At 36.6% G+C, this 21,777-nt stretch overlaps 1 protein-coding gene across 8 annotated transcripts in view; it reads right to left on the bottom strand.

Moving 5' to 3' along the window:
- The window catches only part of ARHGAP12 (Rho GTPase activating protein 12), a 75,983-nt gene that overhangs the window by 32,390 nt on the left and 21,816 nt on the right, over positions 1-21,777 (bottom strand). For 5 of the 8 annotated variants that reach the window (XM_039380717.1, XM_039380716.1, XM_039380718.1 and 2 more), the window contains 3 exons: positions 8,700-8,963; positions 3,227-3,367; positions 1,609-1,689 (listed from right to left, as the gene is read on the bottom strand). In XM_039380717.1, the coding sequence (XP_039236651.1) occupies positions 1,609-1,689; positions 3,227-3,367; positions 8,700-8,963 (486 nt within the window). The remainder of the gene's footprint in view (positions 1-1,608; positions 1,690-3,226; positions 3,368-8,699; positions 8,964-21,777) is intronic. The other 3 variants (XM_039380721.1, XM_039380720.1, XM_039380722.1) reach the window with 2 other exon arrangements.

Genomic DNA, 21,777 nt, shown 5'->3' with positions numbered 1-21,777 from the left:
AATCTAAGAGTCAACTGCTCATTTTCTTCTGTTAACCTTACATTTGCTGCCAGCCAAGATTTACTAGTTTCAAGAAGGAATTAAAAAGTACATTCTGCCCACAGAATAATAAGAAATAATTTTCAAGGAAAATTTGTAACAGTAATATGTGATGATTTTCATATAAACAAGAACTAAAGCATATCAGATCACTAATTCCAAACCAAAGGCTATGTTTCATTCTGGAGGTGGCTGCTAATACAACAGAACTCAGATTTTTTTAGAATCACTAAAATAGCATGCACTAATAAATACTAGAATAAATACTAATAAGACACAGGTAACAGTACTAGATTATCTTTGTGACTTATTCTAGTTGGATTAAAGGCAATTTGCTATTTAGCTCAAATCCAAACTCAATCCATTTTAATGAAAACCAGTTTCTTCCAAGTCAAAACATTCCGCATTACAGAAGTCATGCGGAATTTTTCCCCAAAATTAACTTCATTTATATATACTGAACCAATAATTGCTTCTGGTGAAACCCGGTCTATCAGATTTTCAGACGTCTAATAAATCTGATAATAAAGCAATAGCTACATAGCTTTTAAAACCAATAGGTACAGATTATATTGTTACATTTATGCATGTTACAAAATTTAAGTTATCTAACGTCAGACTAACATAGGAGAATTCCCAAACCCAACTCAACTCTTCAGTGACTCAGATACAAATTCTTCTACTAACATAACAAAACAGCTTAGTATTTAACTTCACTCAAACTTTAATGTAAATATTTTCTCACAAATATTATGAAAGCACTATCTATTAAGGTTGCTCCTTTAAAAGTGAAAGTGACTTAGGACACTGATTTTTGTACTGATGAAACAATAATGGAGAAACATGCTCTTTCATACACTTATGCACACAAGTCCGTGTGAAACACAATTTTTTTACTGGCCACACCTTACTATGTAGGATTGAACAAGCATCCTAATAGGAGAAAAGATGTATACAACAATATCATTATGACAAACGCCCTATAGTTTTTCAAAGTGAAAATGAGAATGAAATAGTATTAGGTACACCTTCAGACTACCAAGTGTCCCTAGATCTGTCACTTCTCTACAAATTTTTATTTTCATTACAAAACTAATAAATACCAGAACACAATCTTGTGAAACTGTGTCATCCTCAAAGATACCACAGAACTCTGCTGAAACTTTTGTTTTTCAACAGTTGTCTTACAAGCATTTAGAAGGCTACTAAAAATAGACCAGTTTCTCAGGGACATTTTTCAGCAAAAAAAATTTCTTTTTTCCTATAAAGGTTTTCTTATCACAGCAAAATCACAGATATTATTCTGCAGCCTTGCATGAAAAGCTCAGTTCAGCAGAGATACAAGATCTCCTTTGACATCTGAATTATTACATACATCCATTTTTCATGTCCTCGAGTATATTTTTTTCCTCTTCACCATCAAAAATTACACAAAAATGCAATAAACAACAAAGTGCAATATTTAAGTCCTCTTGTGGTGAATAAGTACCATTAAAGGCCCCATAGAACATGTATTCAGGAGGAGGGGAAAGTCCCAAGTTGTTAAAGTTTCTTTTTTAGGTCACTCACCTTAGGTAACTCCCATTCTGATCGGGAACCATCAGCACTGTAGTAGTATGGTCTACCTTGTTCATCTGCATGTTTTATCCACTGCAGAAAGAAATGTGATGATACAAAATGTAATCAGAGTGACAGTTGAAACAAAATCTCTGAGACCTGAGATTTAAAGTTAATTTTTAATAAAGTGCCATCCACTTCAGCAGTGTCTAATGCACAACCTACATTAATTAACTAAGGTTAGATTGCAATGAGAACAACATCCTGAATTGGGTTCATTAACATCTTTTCTTTCTGTAACTCCTCAGAAAACAGTCCTGCAATATCATACAAGAGATTGTGATAAATAGATATTCTTTTAAGATGGCATATATATTAAGATGGCACAATCTTTCCATCACATCCGTGTCAGAATCTTATACATAAAATTACAAGAAGCTCAGTCAGCAACTGCTGATAATTTAAGAGATATATGCATTTGTTGAACAACTTTTAAAAAACATTAATGGGAACATGAGATGCAGTTCCTTGATAAAACACGAAGACAATATCATTCCTGTAACCTCTACAAGCAACTCCTACAATCAAAGAGGTAAACCCATGACAACTGGGACTGCTCATGCAGAAAGGAAAGAATTGTGATGAGCAAAAATCTACAAGAATATTGCAGAAAAATACGCACAGAAACACTCACAGCAAGGCTCTTGGCTCAAGCAAGTTTCACAAAATCATCTTCCAATAAAATGTGATAAGAAACACTGTTCTCTATCAATCCCAGTGCAATTTAAAAAAATGTCAGCATATTTGCTAGAACAGAGGTACGCTCTCTACAGATGTTCATCAGAAACAGATTAAACAGGATAAAATTCCAAAACTGAGATAAAACTCAATTATTTAAAAACTTCTTGCAAATAAAACTTGTATACTTCAACTGGAGAAGAGGTGGTGCTATAATACGATTAAAAAGGACAGTTTCAGTGAATACTTTTGAAGTTTAAAAAAACAAAATGCAACTTTAGTCAACAATTAGAAAAATGGACTGCTTTGCAAATATAGGCAACTACTGTTCGTTATCCTATGTGGGAGAACTTCTTATGACATGCCCAGAATAACAGTAAGTTGTCTGTAGCAATTAGACAATAAGAATAGAGCACAAATCTGCTGATAAGGCTGTAGTTTAATTACAAAGTTTGTCTAAATCTGAAAGCAGTATCGAAAATATCTGATAAAGGAAATCATGAAACTGATAAAGTTGTATTATATTATATTCAGTTCAAAACCATCCTGACTGGACGGTCTATGTAGACAAGAGCAGCTCTGAAAGGACAGCAAGAAGTTCATTCCTGAAGTACAACCAGGAGGATGGGGGAGGGTGGAAATTACAACTATACATAATATGTTCATTTAATAACATCTAATATGCAACTGGAAATAAGAAAACTTTTTAGATAGCAAAGAACATACATACAAAAAAAAGTCAGTTCAGTTGCTAAAGTTTCATGCATATTTAAGAAAACAAAAGGAGATACTCCTGAGGAATGCTTTTCACTTTTGGAAATGCAGATTTCATTTCTAGAAGTGAATTAGTGGAAAAGATTTAGAACACGTGATGAGAAGAAAGAAAAAGTACCTTTTCATTAGTATAGTCATTGGTATATAGGGTTTGACCATGTTCATCCAACTCTTCTGACCAACCCTTTGGAGGAGAACCATACTGACTATCTGACTGGCTGTAACAAGAACTGTGGTCGTTTTCTTCTGATGAAAGATGCTACAAGTAGTCAGAAACATATAAGGCAGTTTTGAGAATGAAAGTGCTTTAAAATCTGAAAGATCAAAGATTATTTGACTAGAAAGAGAATAGTAATGAATTCAGGGAGTTCACATTTTATATCTTACATCAGAGAATGAGATGCATTTTCACAGTACAGACAATTCAAAGTATATTCAGAACAACTGGTTTATACTGATCCATCTTTTTTTTTATTTCCACTATACCAAGTTTCGTCTACTCAAATTTAAACTCCGGGGTTTTTTGCTTATCTAAATCTTATTCGTACAAATTAACATTACTGAATGATGAAGAGAGTTAGCTTTGGTAATCTGCATTGCCTCAAAAAACCTGGGATACCTGCTAACTTGGTTTTCTGGCAATATCACAACTTTCATACCTAAATCCTTTCTTGTTTCTCAAATACATTTGGAAACACAATTATCATTAAGGACAACTTGAAACTCCAGTTGCACCTTTTTATGCCCCCACACTTCACAGTACTTGAGCCATTCATCCTAAAATACCAGGAATTTCCACTGTCCTTTTTTCAACTCTTACACACGTGACAAAGAGCAATGCAAAAGCAAGGCTTTCTACCAGACATAGCTAGTTGAGATGCAAAATTATTCTCTGAAGATAGAAGTGAATTATAATGTGTGGAACAAGTTTGACGTGCACAATACAGAAAAAAGATTTTGCACAAACGTCAAATAATTTCTGTTCCTTGTAAACCTTGTTCGTCTCCTTGCTAATGTATTGTAGTCTTAGTCTAAGCATCCATTCTGTGCATCAAAAAAAAATCTCCTTGTTTTCATCTCCCATAATATCTCTATGCCATGGTCTCCTGAGGAATTCAATGTAGATTGCCTTTCACAGTGTCTTGGATCCTCAGCTAGCAGGAGGCATTAACACTTCAGAGGGAACATCCTGCTACTCAGAAACTACAGCAGTAAAATACTGACTACTGTTCAGTAACACTAGCATAAGAGTTTTGAGAAAAACTGTAAGGAGAAGACTGCAGGAGAACAACAGGATTTCAGTTTTAAATAGGAAAAAACCTCTCCTAAGAACTTAAATCTTACAAAAAAATATTCAGTTATCAGAAACGGTTTTTAAAAGTCAGTGGGTTTAGAAACTACACGTTTAGTGACATTTCCAAATGATTACTACACAGGTTTTTGGTGGTACTTTTCTGAGTACCTTATCACTTGTGTGACAAACTCCCTCCACTGACACGAGCCAGCTTAACAAGCACAGCAAAACCCACAGGACATTTTCAGATCATTAATAAAGGAACATGAAAAAAATTTAAGTGCCCTCCACAGTTTACAGAACGTGAGCATGTAAACTATGGATTTACCAACGCTACCTCTCTTGCACAGGGGATAATGAGAAATTCTGATGTGCCAATTTCTAACCACTATGGGGAGTCTTCAGTCCCATTTTTATACTTGCAGAATTAAGACTGAGGAGTTGTTGATATTGGCCCCACTTGAACTACTGTTTTATAAGATAACTATATTGTATACATGGGCAGGATGAGCTCGCTAGCCTTCTGGCAGTCATCCTAGGAGAAGGACAACTCTAATTCCAAACCCAGGCAGATGGAGCTCACTTAGCCCTGTAAGGCCATCCATCTAAGAGAAGGTCACTCTAATTAAACCTATGTCCTAAGGACCTCGCTGCCACCGTCCAAACTCGCTTGGCCCTGGCAGATGAACCTTAGGATTAAAGGGTGGGTCCAGTTCCGCGCATGCTGCGTCTCACCTAAAAAATCCACTGCGCAGGCTCAAAGGTGAATGAATGATATTGTATACATGTATTTTGTTTACCTTGTTTTAATGGTTAAATATTAATTGCATTGCCATATGGTCAAACTAGTAGACTTTGGACATTTTTATTATTACTATCATTGTAATGATATATTGCATTTGTATTTGCCCCTTCCAAGCAACTCCTATACTGAAGAAACACCCTACACATGTAAAACTAAACAGAAGACCTAAAAATGAAAATTCTCCTAGAAAAATAACTGCTGTTCAGTAAGAATGACTGTTAATGTGTCTATCTGTAAGGCATCCACATAATGATATTTAGATGCTTCAAGGTTTAACTCATGTCCTGTACCTTTGCAGATCTAAAGTTCAACAGAATTCCTGAGCTGTTACAAAGCTTGCCAAGCCAAGGCATTCCTTGTCGCTCAGCTAGCAGGAACAACTGCTAGAGCTGCATCGACAGGGGTTAGAGAATGCTGGCCAAACCACATTCAACAGCTTTCAATTTCACTTTCAACACTTTTTCTGTATTAACTGCCTATATGCTTTTTAAGTATGATCCATGCTTTTTTCCCCAGTCCCATCCCCAATTATACTACATCACACTTAAATAAAGCCATCTTAAGCAGACAATTGCCCAACCTTTCACCTTGTAAGAAACTTGCTGTGACACTAAAGGGAATTACTGAAATGGTCCCCTACATTATCACTTCTTTGCTTTTTTTCCATTTACCTGGAAAATTCTTGGGGGCGGAGACCAGTTCATCACCATGCATTTAATAGGAACAATTACTGTCTCTCTTCTATCACTTAACTAGTCTAATTTTTAAAGTCACTACTACTTCTAAAAGTGAAAATAATAGAGAACATTAACTAAAGAAGCTAGCATCCCTATATTACCATTTGTTTGTTTTGGAAAAAAAAAACAGGGAATGAAATTGCACCTTGGTCATATGTTTTAAATGTAGTTTTGAATTTAAATGAAATTCCTTTGCTTTTCTATAGCTTGTTGGGTAATTTATTGACGTCTGCTTCATGTTATGGCCTCCTAGCTGGGTATTAGAGGTTTGCCCTTCTCTGATATGGTGACATTCTCATTCCTTTTACAGTCCAACTTAATTAAATCACTTCACTTGACAAATTTCTCCTAGTTACTGTTAAGCACTCCTTCCTCAAATACCTTAGGAAATCACTACCTCTAATACATTTTATCTGCAATTCCAAAATCTATACACTTTCCTAGAGGCCGTGTCGATAGGACTTCACTGCTTTCCCACATCCCTGCCATATAACATATAACAACCATACAACTGTCATAAGCTACAACTGTTTGTGCCATGTCTGTTACCAACTTCTTTGACAAATTAGGTGCAATTCTGTCCCTTCTTAATTAGCCAATGAAATTCAATTTCCTAACCATAAAGTTCTAAGACTGACTATAAACTATTTCATGTTCTAACATATTACACATATATTAGAATATGTGATCATTCAAAGTTCTCATTTTTACATCACCTTGACATTTTGCTACCTAATATGATACAAGTTCCTCTGAGGACAAACCAGTAAAGATACAACTAGGATTTTACCTTCCTGCATGTACTCTTTTATCACTAAATGAGCCTAACTCAGACTAGTGTAAAAAACAACTTAACTTTATTATAATAAATTAAATCTAGTTTTACTAATTATTAGGACATATTTACTCTAATTCTTCACAATCAGACAAAATTTGGGATGCCCTATATTTTACTGTAGCTTAGGCTTGGATCTCAACCTTTACTCTATTTTTTTTTTAAGTACTTTTGACCAAATCTTAAGTTTTGATCAAAAACAAAAAGGAACACAAACAGTGGAGTGTGATGTACAATCTCAAATGCAGAACAGAAAAGGCAAGCGGGGGGAAGGGAGATCAAAAAAAAAAAAAAAAAACAAAACCAAAAACCAAAACAGCTTCAAAATCAACACATGACTGCTGGTAAGTGGATTGAGATGACTTTGCAACATGTATCTCCCTAGACTCAAACTTTGATAATCCATTCAAGACACAAATTACTTAAGGAGCTTATGCTACTGGAAATACAAATTAGTGTCTAGTTAAAAATCAAAACATGTATTATCATCCACTGGTCTCACAAAGACTGAAAACTTGATAGATATAACAGTCTGAAGGCCAATCTGTGATACCTCAAGCATCACAAATAAACAGAAGAATTGAGCTGAAAGATGTTACGGGCAATAAAAAAAAAAATTAACAAAATCAAGCATTCTGAAGATGCAACCATGTGATGAAATGGTACAGAGGTATGAGGAAGAATCAAAGGAATCACTTGCAGATGGGAAGCAAGAAAGAATTCTTACAAGACCTTCCATGAAAAGAAGGAAGAATGACGGCAATGAGAAAACCAGTTACATTTACTACAAGGAGAATTACTACTCAAAAAAGTAATCACCTTATCCAGATTAAAATCAGAATCTTATCCAGCAAAAGGACAGTCAGTGATAAATTAATAGACCATCACCAGAGATATTAAAGGGAAAGGCACCAACATTTCACCTGTTTACCTATTGCTGCAATTAGCCTGTGGCAAGAGAATTTGGCTATTTAAATGCTTGAGGATGTCATGGCTACTATGAAGACCATCGCCAAAGGCAATGAAAGGTTTCCTTTTTCTCTTTCTCTCCTGTTTCTGTTACTACTGTTCCAGGGGTAGACTTCTACGACAGGCTTCCAGCAATCAAAAACTTTTGATCAGTCCACAGTTGGGAGATATATATATATATATATATATATATATATAAACTATATATACTATATATAGTTTATATAAATATATTGGCCCAGGAAAAAAATCCACCTAAACTATATATATTTGAAAAGGGTATATAAAAATGAAGTGTGTAGAAGATTTCTTGAGAAGTATTTGTTTTTTCTTTCAATCAGGAAACTGGTTAACCTAAGTACTGTTTGAACACAAGAGCACTATTTTAATCATATTTAAATAGTAATATACAACTCACAACTATTCCTTTGCTTAATCTGAACCATTGCATTTCAGATAAACAGACATCACTGTCTGGCTTTCCCTACCAACTGGCTGCACAGAATAAATTGACACCTCAAATATTATCCAAAATTATCTTTTAACACAAATAACTTCACAGTAAGCTTCAACTCTCTATTAAGCAAGGTTGGCAGCAAAGCTTTCCCAAAAGCAATATGTTTATGTAATGAAAAGAAATCCATTGATATATCTAAAAAAGATGTTTATGGCCTGAAGATAATTTAGTCAAAACCTGCAATACCTGCTGAGGAGCTGTTTTTACAGGCATTTTTACAACTTAGTACTCTTGTACACAGTTCATGTACACATTCTTGTACACAAAAGTAACTGAAGAGTGAAACTGCTGACTACTTCATACCAAGACACATAACAAAAAAGAGAAACTAAGACACTCCTTGACACCTTGAAACTCAGAGATACCAAATTCCACAACAAAAGAGCATTCATATGCATTACAATCTCAATGCTTGTGATCTCAGAAGGAACTACCTCATGATCTGCATGGCTCTGGGGATCCCCTTTATTAATGCTTGCATCTCGGGCCCACCGTGGAGGTTTCCAGGTTCGCTCCTGTGATCCTCTGTTGTAGTAATAACAGCGTCCTGTCGTATCTTTATGGGTTTCCCATTCCCCATTTATTTGGACCGGAGCACTTGTAGGTAGTGGTGGAAGTGCAGACTGAGATATTTTCAGTTCTTGCAAATTAGCATAAACTGGTGAATCAGGCCTCCCTTGGCTTGGTGGAGTAGTTGGCTATTGAGAGAAGAAATGTACTGTTAAAGAGCAAATGAATTTTTGAATGCTCCCTTACAAATCAGAATACAGCAGCAAAACAAACCAACAAACTCCTCTTTTTGTTGTTAAGTACAAAAGCACAAAGAACAGCCACAAGATGCTGGGGTGGGAGAATATTAGATTGTTAATTCTAAGGTAGATATCACAAGCTCTCTTTACTTAATGCTGAACCAATTTCTCAGCATTTTTCCAGATGACAGCTGATAATTATGTCTTAAAGTGGATTTGAAATACACTGGAGTCATCATCAAAAAACTGTATGCTTGCCTTGCTGGAAAACTTCAGCTTTACTGTTCAAGTATTGCTTAGAAACTGTAAGTAACGTGATCTTGTTCAAAAAAAACCAAAAACGTAGCATTTCTCAGATGCCACTTGTTAGGCAAAGATTGTTCCTCAACCTTTCCTCCTCACTGCTAATAAAAGGATGGTGAATGTAAAGTAGCACTTTTATTTTCTCAGCACGATCTAAACAGGAAGCTCAGCTGGAAAGATGAGCGCAATGTTGTGACTAAGAAACTCTGAAAAACACCTGGACAGTTTACCTGTATGCCTTTCCAAACAGATGCTTATTTAAAAATATTTTAGGCAACACTACCAAATGTTTTGATTAATGCTCTCTTCTTGTAGAAATTAAGTGGATGTTCTTACCCACCTGATATACATGCACAAAAGAAGAACAACAAATACCTACATTGACAATTTCTCATTAATAAATAATTTTATAACATAACAGCCAGCAGAAATCATGGTTAGAAGTCCACAGTACTTTCTGAAACCATGAGTACTTTTAAATAAGCCACTAAGGTGCTTAGGAGAGAAATAAAGTTTCAGATGTTCAAATTTTAAAGTATAATACAAACATGCAATTCAGAATTCAAGAGCATGTGTTTTCACAAGAGCTGTGATTATAAAATCGTGAAAGCAGATAATTATTAAACCAAATTGAAGAGTTTCTTGGTAATGCAATAGCGTCTCCATACTTTGGGGCACATTATTTAGGCACTAAAGGAAGAAACTATATTATTCATACCATCCCCTTGGTTTGAATTGAGAAGCTTTGCTGTAGGCAAGTCCTTGTGCCTCTTGTTGCTATTGCATTATAAAAGATCTTTTATAAAGTACTTTTAAACATTAAAATCATAAGATGTTAATCTAGGCCACATCTAATCATAAATTATCAGGGTTTGCTCAGGCAAGACAGCTTATCATACCACACAATCAGATATAAACTGATTGCACCACAGCTAGAACCAAATATGGGCAATATCCACAACCAAAGGGGGAAACAGCTAGAGAGGAACTTAATGAGATTATAACGGGCATGGACTTGTTTTGCATGCCTTTAAAAGAGAAAACACAGCTTACTAGATATAGCAAGTACAGTACATTTAAGGCAAACCACAAGTGCTAAAAAAAAAAAAATGCAGCACTGGTAAAATCAGAGACCCAAAACTAATTAGTACCCTCCTCTACCTAATTCAAAGGAAAAATCTGCTAAAAAACTTGATGAACAGTAAAAGACTATTTTTCTACTATCCAGGTCACACATGTCTGCCTTTTTTTTTTTTTTTTTTATGAGAGGAGGGTAGAATGGCTGCCTTTGGTAGAGTTGATCTTGAGAGCACTGACAGCATAAAGAGCGCTACTATGAACAAAGCATCATCCTTCAGGGACGACCCTCGATTTCCCAGGATGCTGGGGCAGAAACCTAGATGTCTCCTCATGCAAGACTGCAGTTCCTGCTTTGGTTTCCCAATAGCCTGCAGAGCTGCATTTCCCGTGTAAATCATCCTGCCACACAACCACAGGGCTTGTCATTGAAATGACACCACACACCTGCACCACAGAGCACACAAACCTTCCGCTGCTTCCCCTGTTTCAAGGAAGTGGCACCTCTAAGCACCCTGGCTGCTGCAGTGGGAGGCTGGTGGCTTGCACAACTCTCACCTCCTCCTGAAATTCCTCTTCCACACAAGACAATAAGAAGGCTTTCTGTCTGGACCGCACTTGCCAGTTGCTTTTTTTTGTTTTAATTAGATGCCATCATTAAAAGAACAGTTCTGTGTATTAATAAAAGTGTTTTCTATATAGGCTGTGACACAGAATGCTTAGTATAGTTTTAGGAACGTTTTCTCAAGTAGCACATAGGAACACAAGCAGCACAACTCCAGATGAAACTGCAGGACGTGGATGTGCTAAGCCAATACTGGGAGCTCACAGCCAGTGTACTGCCACACTCCAGCAGCATATTAGTGATGTTTAAAACACTAACATGATACGAAAGTGGAATGAGGGATTTTCTTCTGAATGCTTAGTGCTTCCAAACTCAATATACCAACTTCTGATTTTCAAGGAAAAGCCAGAATTTTTGTCCTAAGCAACAAGACAATCCAGCCAATCCTCCAGCTACTTTCATTCCCTATTGTTCTCTCTTCTGACAGACTTTTAAGGGAGAATTGCAAGATTTTTGAAAGGCCCTCGGAAGTTACTGCTTTCAGCAAAGAATTTAAAAAAAAAAAAAAAAAAGCAAATCCACCAATCTGAAAACAACACATAGCTTGAGTACATTTTGAGAGATACAACTTTATCAGGAACTATTTTAAATAACCACGTAGCACACAACAATACTTCCTCATACGTCAAGCCATGTGATGAGATTTGTTGTTGTGTCTACAATTACGCTCGGTTCAACTGCACCCAACCTTATCAAGGCCAATTTTGTCAAGAATTTCTTATTTATTGATAAGAAAAATAGCTTTTAGAAAGTTCAAAGTTTTCTGTAATTAACTTTAGTGTACTTTCTACACCAGTGTTGGCAGGAAGGTCAATCTCCCCCTCGCCCCCATCTCCCCACGTTGGGAAGGGAGTCCTGGAGGGGCAGGTCCCCACAGATGTCCCTGTAAAGCTCCAGGGCCCTGCATCACCTCCCCCTTTCCTTTCGGATGACCATTTTTTGAGTTCAAGACTGTGTTCTGCAAAAACATTTAATAGTTCCAAGCCAAAAAGTGGATTAATTTAACTGTATTCCTTTCATTTACCTAAACCATTACTCACTGCCAATATATAAATCCAAATAGACAAAGCATTACCTAGATCAAAATAGTTTCTGACCACTTCCATGGCTGTTTTCCCAAAACCAGACATACGCAGTTAAGGGAAACTTAAATATATGCTAAACACTAAGCAAGACTTCCAGCTAGAACTTCACCCCCCCGAGGTTCTTTTTTGCACTAACAAACTCTGAATGCTCATAAACATGGAATTAAATCTGCCAAAAGAGATTCTTTGTCTTCTCACTATCAGAATCACAAGAACACGTCCTTCAACGTGCCCATGCACGCACACACAAAATGACTTATACTCCAAACATTTCAACATTCATTTGCTATTTGGTATGGATTTCAGACTTTTTCATGTTGCTTTCTTCTGCTAAGAACAGTGAAGCACTCTTGCTAGAAAAGCGATAAAGAAAAATTAGAAAACAGAAATACTTCTATGACACTACACCACGAATGAAAATTGTACACCCCATTAAGCAATCTGGCAACTTCAAGAACATAAGGACCTCTCCCAGAGCTCAGCAATGCTCTGTATTATTATACTATAGAAATCTGCCACGTTTAACTTCGGTCTCTCAGAAAAGTCTGCTAGCACTAAATCCTTGCAAATTGATAAGAAAAAGAGTTTCATGCAAGCAGGACAAAGTTTCTGGGATCAACACACAGCATTCTTCAAGTAGAGACTGCACACAAAGCATTTTCACAACACAGATTTTCTACTGGCACAGTAGGAAGCAGATACGTGCCTTTAAATAAAACAACCTGTTAATCATTCATGAATGAACAGTCAACATTTTCAACAAAGGCCACAGATATGCTATCAGGCCTCTGAAAACCTGAGCTCAGTGCAATGAAAAGCAAACCTTCTTCAAAACATACTTTTCGTTACCAAAATGCTTATCAGCTTCACAGAGGTTACCTTAAATTTTAATGTTACCTTTTACAAATGGATTTTTTCAGATGGCAGTATTTATTTAAGCATTCAAAATTAAAGTAAACTAAAAAAAAAAAAAGTTCAGTGTACTTAAGCAGGGTAAGTCTTCAGTTCTGGGAGAAAAAGAGAAGTATAGATGTCTTCCCTAACCAGCACCTGAAAATGCTTTTGGCTTATTTAAAGGCAAATCTCAACACTCTTTATGAAGTTACAAGTAACAGATTGTCCATACTCATTCGAAAGAAGAGCATTATACTAAAGGAGAGCAAGGGAATACTGTCTCTTCACAGCAGCAAGCTGAAGAAAGGAGAACAGGCACATCCCTCAGCATCCTGAGCCAGGGAATGAAGCATCCGAGTTCCCTCAACAACTGAGCTTCTTGCCAAGGAATTGCCGCTGTCCTTTTACGAAGCCCTGGGACTTCAATACCAGCTTTATTCAACAGAAGTGATACAAAAGAAATCTCAAAAACTCTACAGTTTCATTTTCACAAAGTGACATCTTCAGCTGGAATAATTAGCTCATCTTCTCCTTCCTTTTCTGCCCTTGGCTTATGTTTTTACAAACATGTTCTGGACTCTATTTTCTTTCTAACAGATACAGGCATATTTAACATTTATTGTAATACCCAAAAATCCATGAGGAAGATTTTTCAGCAAGTCCTCTACTGCCTCAGAAGTGACAACAGCAAGCTAATTTAACAAGTCAAATTGAAATGGGAACCCAAAAAATTTTTTATGCACTAATCTTCTCCAACTTTAGCTGGATAATTCACTCTGTAAGTCTAAGGAACACATAAAACAATGACAGTAAATATAAGCCCGTTAATAGTTGACTATAAATTTCAAATAAGCTCTAGTAATGCAAATGTTATTTAACAGCATTGAAATTCTTGTGGTGTTCAGTTGATTTGCCATTATAAAGTGGTAAGCAAAAATATGACATTATAAAACAATACAGAACTAAAATCATCCCATACAAGTAATTCAAATATATCTGCCTAATAATGGCCATTCAACAGTTAAATTTTCCAAGTGTCCCATTTAAAAACTAAGCAGATAGACTCCAAGTAATTTTTTTTTAATGGTTAGCCAGTAAATTTCCATCAGCCTGGAAACAATTAAGCATCTGATTCACCTTCACTAATTTTATCTTTCAGTAAATTTTGCATTTTGCTTGCACTGAATTATAGACTGAGATATTACTCCCTTCTATTACTGGAAATATAATTTTTATATATACCTCTATTAATATTTTGGTTTATGAAACCAGATTATGAAACAAAAAGTCTTAGTACAGAGGGCATGAGAGTCTGCCAGAATGTGCTTGTGTTATTTCAGCCATTTCAGTTCCCTTCTGTTTTAGCTCTCTCATAAGACACACACAAAAAGAAAAAAAAAAACAAGGTTGACAAAAATATAAAATCTTTTTCTAGTGCTACTGTAAGGCTTTATCAATATCTAAATGCATAGCAAAAAGCCTCTCAAACTAAATACATTCCCTTCCCTCAGTAGCCTAAAACAAGTGGGTTATTTTCATACTAGTCAAGACAATGATTTATTTAATTGTACTATAAAATCCTGCAGCACAAAAAGCCAAGAGGTGGCTGCTTCTGGCACATTTACAAGCACTTGGGAACAGAAATGGAAACTGGCTGCAGCAGCAGGAGGGCTCTCTGGTACCACACAGCCTGCCACAGGAGGAAGCACTTGGCTGAGCCTCAGAGTACCAGGGACCACTCCCAGGTCATTCACTGTAAGTGACCGATCAAACAAAGTTGATGGAAAACCTTTTTTCCTGCATGGTGTGCAGATTTCCCATCCACATTTCTGCAGTTGTTCACTGCATGAGCGAACTATTACATAGGAACTTAGGAAATTTATAGCAATAAAAGAAAGTATATTGAAGGATTGCAACAGTGATGTCAAATATTTTAAAAAACGGAAATAAGACCTTACAATGGGATCCTTTGTAAAACATGCACAAAGATGACAGTGTTTACCCTACTTGTACTTTGCCACTTGCACAATCTAGCTTCTCCCTTCCATGAAAAAGCTTTTGTCCAAGGATATAGACAAAGCTGCTTTTCCTATAGTAGAAAATTTCAATACCATATGAAACACTTTACGTCATACATGCTTACACAGCAAGCTTACCCTGATTTGGAAAGAGTGGCCAAATTTAACAATGTTGAAAAGTCAGACAGCAAACTTCCTTCCCTCCTTTTTCACCCTGTCCACTTCACCAGATAAAACGCTGATACTTTCAACACACATAATGTAGTATCTGAAATCTAACTCAGAAATTTAGTCAGCATCTGGATGTGCCATGCAGAAGGAGATTTACACATTTAGTTTTCCTCCACTTTCATGGAAGTTCATTTCAAGTTGGTTCTCTAATAAGAATGTTTCAACAACACCAGCAGAAACAAGTTTATTCTGCATTTTAGTTCAACTGCTGACAATTCATCAGCTCTGTGAAACCTATAGTACATGTTTGAGTGCAGATTTGTGAAGAATAAAGCTGTTGGGAATCATTTGTGATGTCTCTCAAGGATAATTTGCTATAAAAACTAAGACAGCACACTAAGAAAACATAAGAAAAGCCTAGCTTGCTTTCTCCATTGGGAAGTTGTCCTGTAATATGCCAATAGATACTGCTTTTCAGACAGGAAGTATCACAAGAGCACAGCATGCTCTTCAGTTGTTCTAGAACTGTTACAGCAGAATAATCTCTTAAAGTTTCAGAAGTAGTGGGGAGCCCTTGCTTATCAAGCCATTTACTGTTTTAACTGCTTTAATGTACATCTCATTTGCCTCAGAGATGTCAAAGTATTTTTAAAGACAGATTACTAACATCTTCATGGAATACTTCTATGTTGTCTCCATGTAGGACCACAGCATATCTAAAACGTTAGCTCCTACAAAATATTACTGTGGGAAGGGAGTGTAGAATGCTGTTATTTGAACTCATAATAGCTTAAAGGTTGTGGAAAAGTTTCCATTATAGTCACTTCAAACTGAATAGCAATTTTTTCTACACTTTACATTTTCAAAAGTACAGATCTCATAGCCTTTAAGTGTACTTTTGAGGGTCCAGTGCTTACACAAAGCAGTGTAAAGCCAGGAGCCCATGAAAAGTACAGATGGGAAAGTAAACATCACCTCTGATAAAATTCCCAGGTTACTCAAAAGTTACTTAAGTTGTACTACTGAGCAAGCTCAAAACCCTAAAAAGACAGCTTGAGAACCACTTGAGAAACAGAATGAAGTCTAACTACTACCATGTAGGTTGTTCAGTAGAAGAAAAATTGTAATATTCTACTATTTGAAAGAGAAGGAAAAAGGTAGAGCCATAAAGAATTTTAAAACTATATATGCATATATTAATGGCTCACTTTCACAATATATAGTTGAAGGTTTTTTTCAAAAATAGAGAAAATAACAATTTTCAATAGACCGTTCTAAAACAGAGCAGTCATCAAATCTGTGTTCTGTTAGAAAGGGTATTTAATTCCAAATACTTGACAAGAAAATGCAGAACTCCCACACAATTTACAGCTGCTGTCCTTTTACTCTGCTGTAAAAGCAAATTTCACTTGTGTAAAACTCTGCTTCACTAAATGTTGCTTGTGGCAGCAAATTCTGCAAGCATTTGTTATGTTAGTATTCTTTTGTTAGGTGTTAGAATAATTTCAAAATATCTCCTTGAGTTTATGAACTGCAGCGCTTAGAAGTTTTTAATAACATATGCAGCTGCAGAACACCACCGGTATTCAAACAGTGCAAGCAATGCTAAAGTATGAGCAAACTTACTGGGATACTGGAAATACATAATGGAATTAAGGTGGCAAATCCCAGTGAAGAACAGTTAACTGGTGTGGGAAGTAACTGTGGTACAGTATCAAACCAGATACTGGAATAGTATCTGTTGGTTTGCCTTACTAATATATTAAAAGTAATATATTCTGTCGTGTAACTGGTAGACTCCATCCTTTCCTGAACACCCAGTCACTTTCTACCTCGCTGCCCCCTCTACATCTGCCTCTCCGAGCATTCCCTGAGTTATTACTTGCAACTACCATTCACAAGGTACTACACTACTCATGCACCCCAAATCTCCATCGGGTAACTTCCTTGATTAGAATGTCCCCCTCAGGAATAAACTCCAGAAAATAGCCAGTGTAGCTGTAGCTATTCACGTTAACTTCCGTAAATATTACATTAAAAATCTGAGAAACAAGTTTCGACACCGCCCAATTTAGAAACAGAGAAAAACACCTGAAGAGTGTGTTCTAGGGATCCCGACTGGCTATACAACTTCAAAATACATGATTTGAAGAATTACATTTTATATGCTGTCATGCTAACTCTAGACCTTTACAAACCAAAAATCAAATTACACACCCAAAGTCAAAAAAAAATATGATAAAACCTGTTAATCAAGTAATGTATTCATACATATAAAACAAACTTGAGTTAAGGAAATAAGAATCTCAGGATGTTCTTAAGTCTGTACAAACAAAGTCCATGTTTTTAATTTCAGGTAAATTTATCACAGCTATCCTTTTTAACACATCAGAATACCTACTATTAAAAAAACAAAATAAAAACCACTTTTTTTTCTCCTTTTCCTTTTGGAAAAACTAGTTTGCTCATCTTAGTAGAAAGGGAAGCCAAGAGAACAGTAACTTGCCATTTTAAATGAGTTAGTTACCCTAACTACCCATGCACACAAGCAAAGAATTTCTTTTGTGCAGAAAGGCAGAAGTCACACTGACACTTCTGCTTATACCAGACCAGAAGTTCAGCAAATGCTTTTGCTAATTCAGTTCATGTCACCAGATTAATAAAGCACATAGTTCAATGGACTCAAGCAACAACTCCAGGTTTAGTAAAGAAGAGAAACCACAAATTTTATCTATTTCAGAAAATAAAAGGTTATTGACATGTTTTTAATGTCTAGCTAAGCTGGTCTACTGGCCACCGGCCATCAAAAGGAGCAGCCCCATCTCTCTTGCCCTCTGCCCCTGTGATGCCAATGTGACCCTACAGCAAACTGTCGGAAGAAAGGGAAATGGCAATATATTAACCCCACTGAGACTTTAAAAACAAAACAAACAAAACCCCCACAAACAACCAAAAAACCCCATATTTAGACTCCTTAGGTATTTGTAGGTCACGGCAAGGTCAGCCAGTGACACCTTTTAAGTGTCTGACTGACTAAGGTGACAGGAGAACAGGACCTTCTCTTTCAGAACATCTTTGTCAGCTCTTAAGGAGATTTAGGTGCATAAATAAATTCCAAAGGTGGTTGAGAGAAGGAATTATCTTCAAGTATCTAAAACAGAATCAGTTATAGAAACAATAATAAGTAAATAATTGTCTATTTCTCCCAGGGACAGGGCAAAAAAGGCTAAATTGAAAAAAAAAAATACTAAGATACAGAGCAAACAAGGAATTAAACTTTGCAACAGCCTGATCAGGAAAACAGGGAACTTTCCTTGAAAGTTTACGTGCAGTTTAGTCCACACCTTTCAACAGCACTTTTGGCATTCTTGCTCCTGTCTCTATGCAGTGAGAAAGAACCACAATGGGTTGTTCTCTATTTTTCTTACTCTCACAATGTCACACATTTGTATCCTTAATCCTGAAAGGCAGCACATTCACATTTGAAGTTAGAAACAAATGGAGAAGCTATTAAAAGTGTATAGTAAGAAGTTGATTTGTTGTACAAGTATGCACAACAGAAAGGTTGGGTTTAAATCCTTGGTTTTTCTCATGAAAAACTAACAGTCTGTAAGAACGAGCAATATGGTACCATAGCGACTGGAGCATTAAAGAACATACCTGAAGCAAAAGAGGCCTCATGCAACCCAAGTAACTCAGGCAGAGAATAACAAAGATTCTTAAGATGAACAAGGACAGCTCTTCCTGCCACCTCAGAGTACTGAACACAGCAGTAGGATGAAAGGCGAAGAGAGAAAGATAATTCTGCTTACCAGCTTAAGTCCCCCACTTGGAACAAAAATTTTGAACTCTCTTAGCATTTTGAGAAAAACTATTTCAACACAAAATTTAACACATGCAACAATTTACATATGCACTAAAAAATAAAACGTTTTCCTCACAGCCACACAAACCCTTCCTTCCAACCACAAGAAAAAGGGTACCATACATGGCTGACACACCACCGATGGCTGATAAAACCTGATGAAAAGCATTATTCATTATGACTATTTCAGGAAACACACAAACCAAGGTAACTGTAAAATAAGCCCATCTAGGGAATTCAGCTGTGGCACAGACTAGAGTGAGAGTGCTTACCAGTGAGGCACTCACCAATTCTGGCAATGCTGAAGGGCTTCCACCAGTCTGCATGGACAAGCAAAGAGAACTGCCCATCAGTCTGCATCTAGTATATAACCTTACAGAACTAGAAGGAAAAGGGATACTTTTGCCATAGTGTCATCAAATGAGATGGAATGGAAAACATATGGAGGCAAAGGACTACATGCTGCACTGCTACGTCTGTTAATTTTTATTTTCAAGAAAAATAGGAACAGTGCATTACTCAGAGTGCTTATTGTCACTTCTTGAAAAAATTAAAAAAATATTACTGACATTAATTTTAGTAGAAAAATCTGGGTTAGGAATGGTGGGAATATCTTAATTTAAGCAAGAAAAGATGCTATATTCTCCTCTCCTCTGCAAACCACCAGGGTATATCAACACTCAAAATAAGTTACAACCCAGAAGTGTTATAAAAACATACCAATAAGGGAAGGGGAGATTTTTTCCTCCCCTCCCCTCACGCACCTTTCCCAAAAACAAAAAATCTGAGGACAATTTTCTTCAACCTGTAGCAAAACTGACATGGATAAAGCAAGAAATTTCCACCAGGTCCACTCATTCTTCCTATTTCAGACATCCCCACAAATCTGAGGGATGAAATTTGGAGAATCAAGCTTCTCAGATTTCAGAAAAAATAAGGACATGCCACCATTCTCAATCACATTGACCCTCTAGTGGCTCCTGTCCTGTTCATTGAGGTGGTTAACCCCCAAAAAATCAGTAATATGCAAAACAAAGAAAATATACACAGTGCTATACTTTGTGGGATTAATACATATGTTTTTTATAATAATACATACATTTTTTTCAGAGCAAGAAAGTTCAACAGTGGACAAATCCACTTCTGTCTTCAGAGATGATCACAAAGGCAGTAAAATCACCTCTATACTAAGAAGCTTTCCAGCACAGAACTTAAGTCACCCAAAGCAATATCCTGAAATGTGCCAGACAAGTAGAAATGCTTGTGCTTTGACTGTGAATTATCACTTCACAGCCCTCAGAATCAGAGCTAGTAACTTAATTTCCAGGTACAATTTGCAAAAATAACCCCAAACTGTTATGAGCTGGCAAACCACACATTTAATGAAGAGCAGTTTTACTGGCACCTGTGGCCATTTCCCCCTGGTTCACTTATACAGCTGCAGCACTGACAGGAAATTTTCAAGTCACTTGTCTTCCTTGAGAAGTTGCAAATAAGCAAATGATGAAACAAGTTGCATTTTGTAATACAAAATAGGGGTCTTGCAAACTAAGTGAACTGGGCTTTGGGGCTTTTGCATAACTTCTTTGCACTTCTGAGTAACTGCAGTGCAATCTAAAATTCAATATTTACCTATTCAGAAGCAGTTAGTTGTAATTTTTGGAGTTCAAATATAATTTCTATGTGGTCATTAGGATAAAAAAAATTCTGTGGATTGTATGCTACAGTAACTGAGAAAGATCCACAAAATAGCATCAATGCATACTACATATAGCATGTCTATTATATCTTCAATAAAAGAATTTGGGAAGGGACCAAGGCAGGGTGTCACATGGTCTAGAAACTTAGGTAAAAAAAAGAAGGAGGGGGGGAAGGAGAAGTGGTGTGTGCCACAGATTCAAAGAATAATAATAGATGGGCTCCTCAACAATTCCCCCGAAAGCTCAGCACAGCCATCTACCCTCAAAAGCCAAAACTAGATCTGAGTATCTCTGTTCCTTCAACAGTCTTTCTTAAACATAACAGTTACAGGTTTCACACAGAAAATTACTGCATTATGTCCACTGGTATGTGTTACAAAACAGGTGTCAGAACACGTTCCAATGGCCCCTTATGTCCTGCATGGACGACTAAACAATTCAAAGGCTTGGAACTATCTATTCAATATATAACGCTGTGTTTGATGTAGAAGCCAACTGTGTAAGTAACAGGGGACACAGACACACAAAAAAAGCCTTACTCCAGCTTTCTGTGTGCATTTCATTCCTTCAGACAAGTATCAACAACTACTGTAATTAAATGTTTAACAGAAATCCCCCTGCTTGTTTGCAGGTCCTGAGGATGAAAGACCTCTTATGAAGAGCTGAAACAAAGAGGTACAGCCTGCCAGAAAAGAGGAGGTGGTGTGTGTGGGGAGGGAGTCAAGTATTTTGATATTTGAAATAGACTCTGTCTCCAAAGGTCTGCTGTCACAGTTAGATCAATCCAGACAAGGTCTGCTAAAGATGCACTGATCATAAAGATCATATCTTTACGTCTTCCCAGGCATGGCACCGTAGTCAAGCTAGAGCCATTCTGACTATGAGCAGCAGTGCTGGATTAAGACTGTAAAAACTCCTCTTGAATTCTGGCTCCAGGAACGAGATAAGACTCTCAGATGTAAGAGAGAAATGAGTGAGAGCAGCTGCAAGCAAACCAGACCCTGCAATAAAAATAGGAAACTGAG

Source organism: Pipra filicauda, unplaced genomic scaffold (assembly GCF_003945595.2).
Source record: "Pipra filicauda isolate LSUMZ 115617 unplaced genomic scaffold, ASM394559v2 scaffold1_size10287979_pilon, whole genome shotgun sequence".
In the NCBI taxonomy this organism is placed as follows: Eukaryota; Metazoa; Chordata; class Aves; order Passeriformes; family Pipridae; genus Pipra; species Pipra filicauda.
This window is presented reverse-complemented; position numbering and strand designations above follow the sequence as displayed.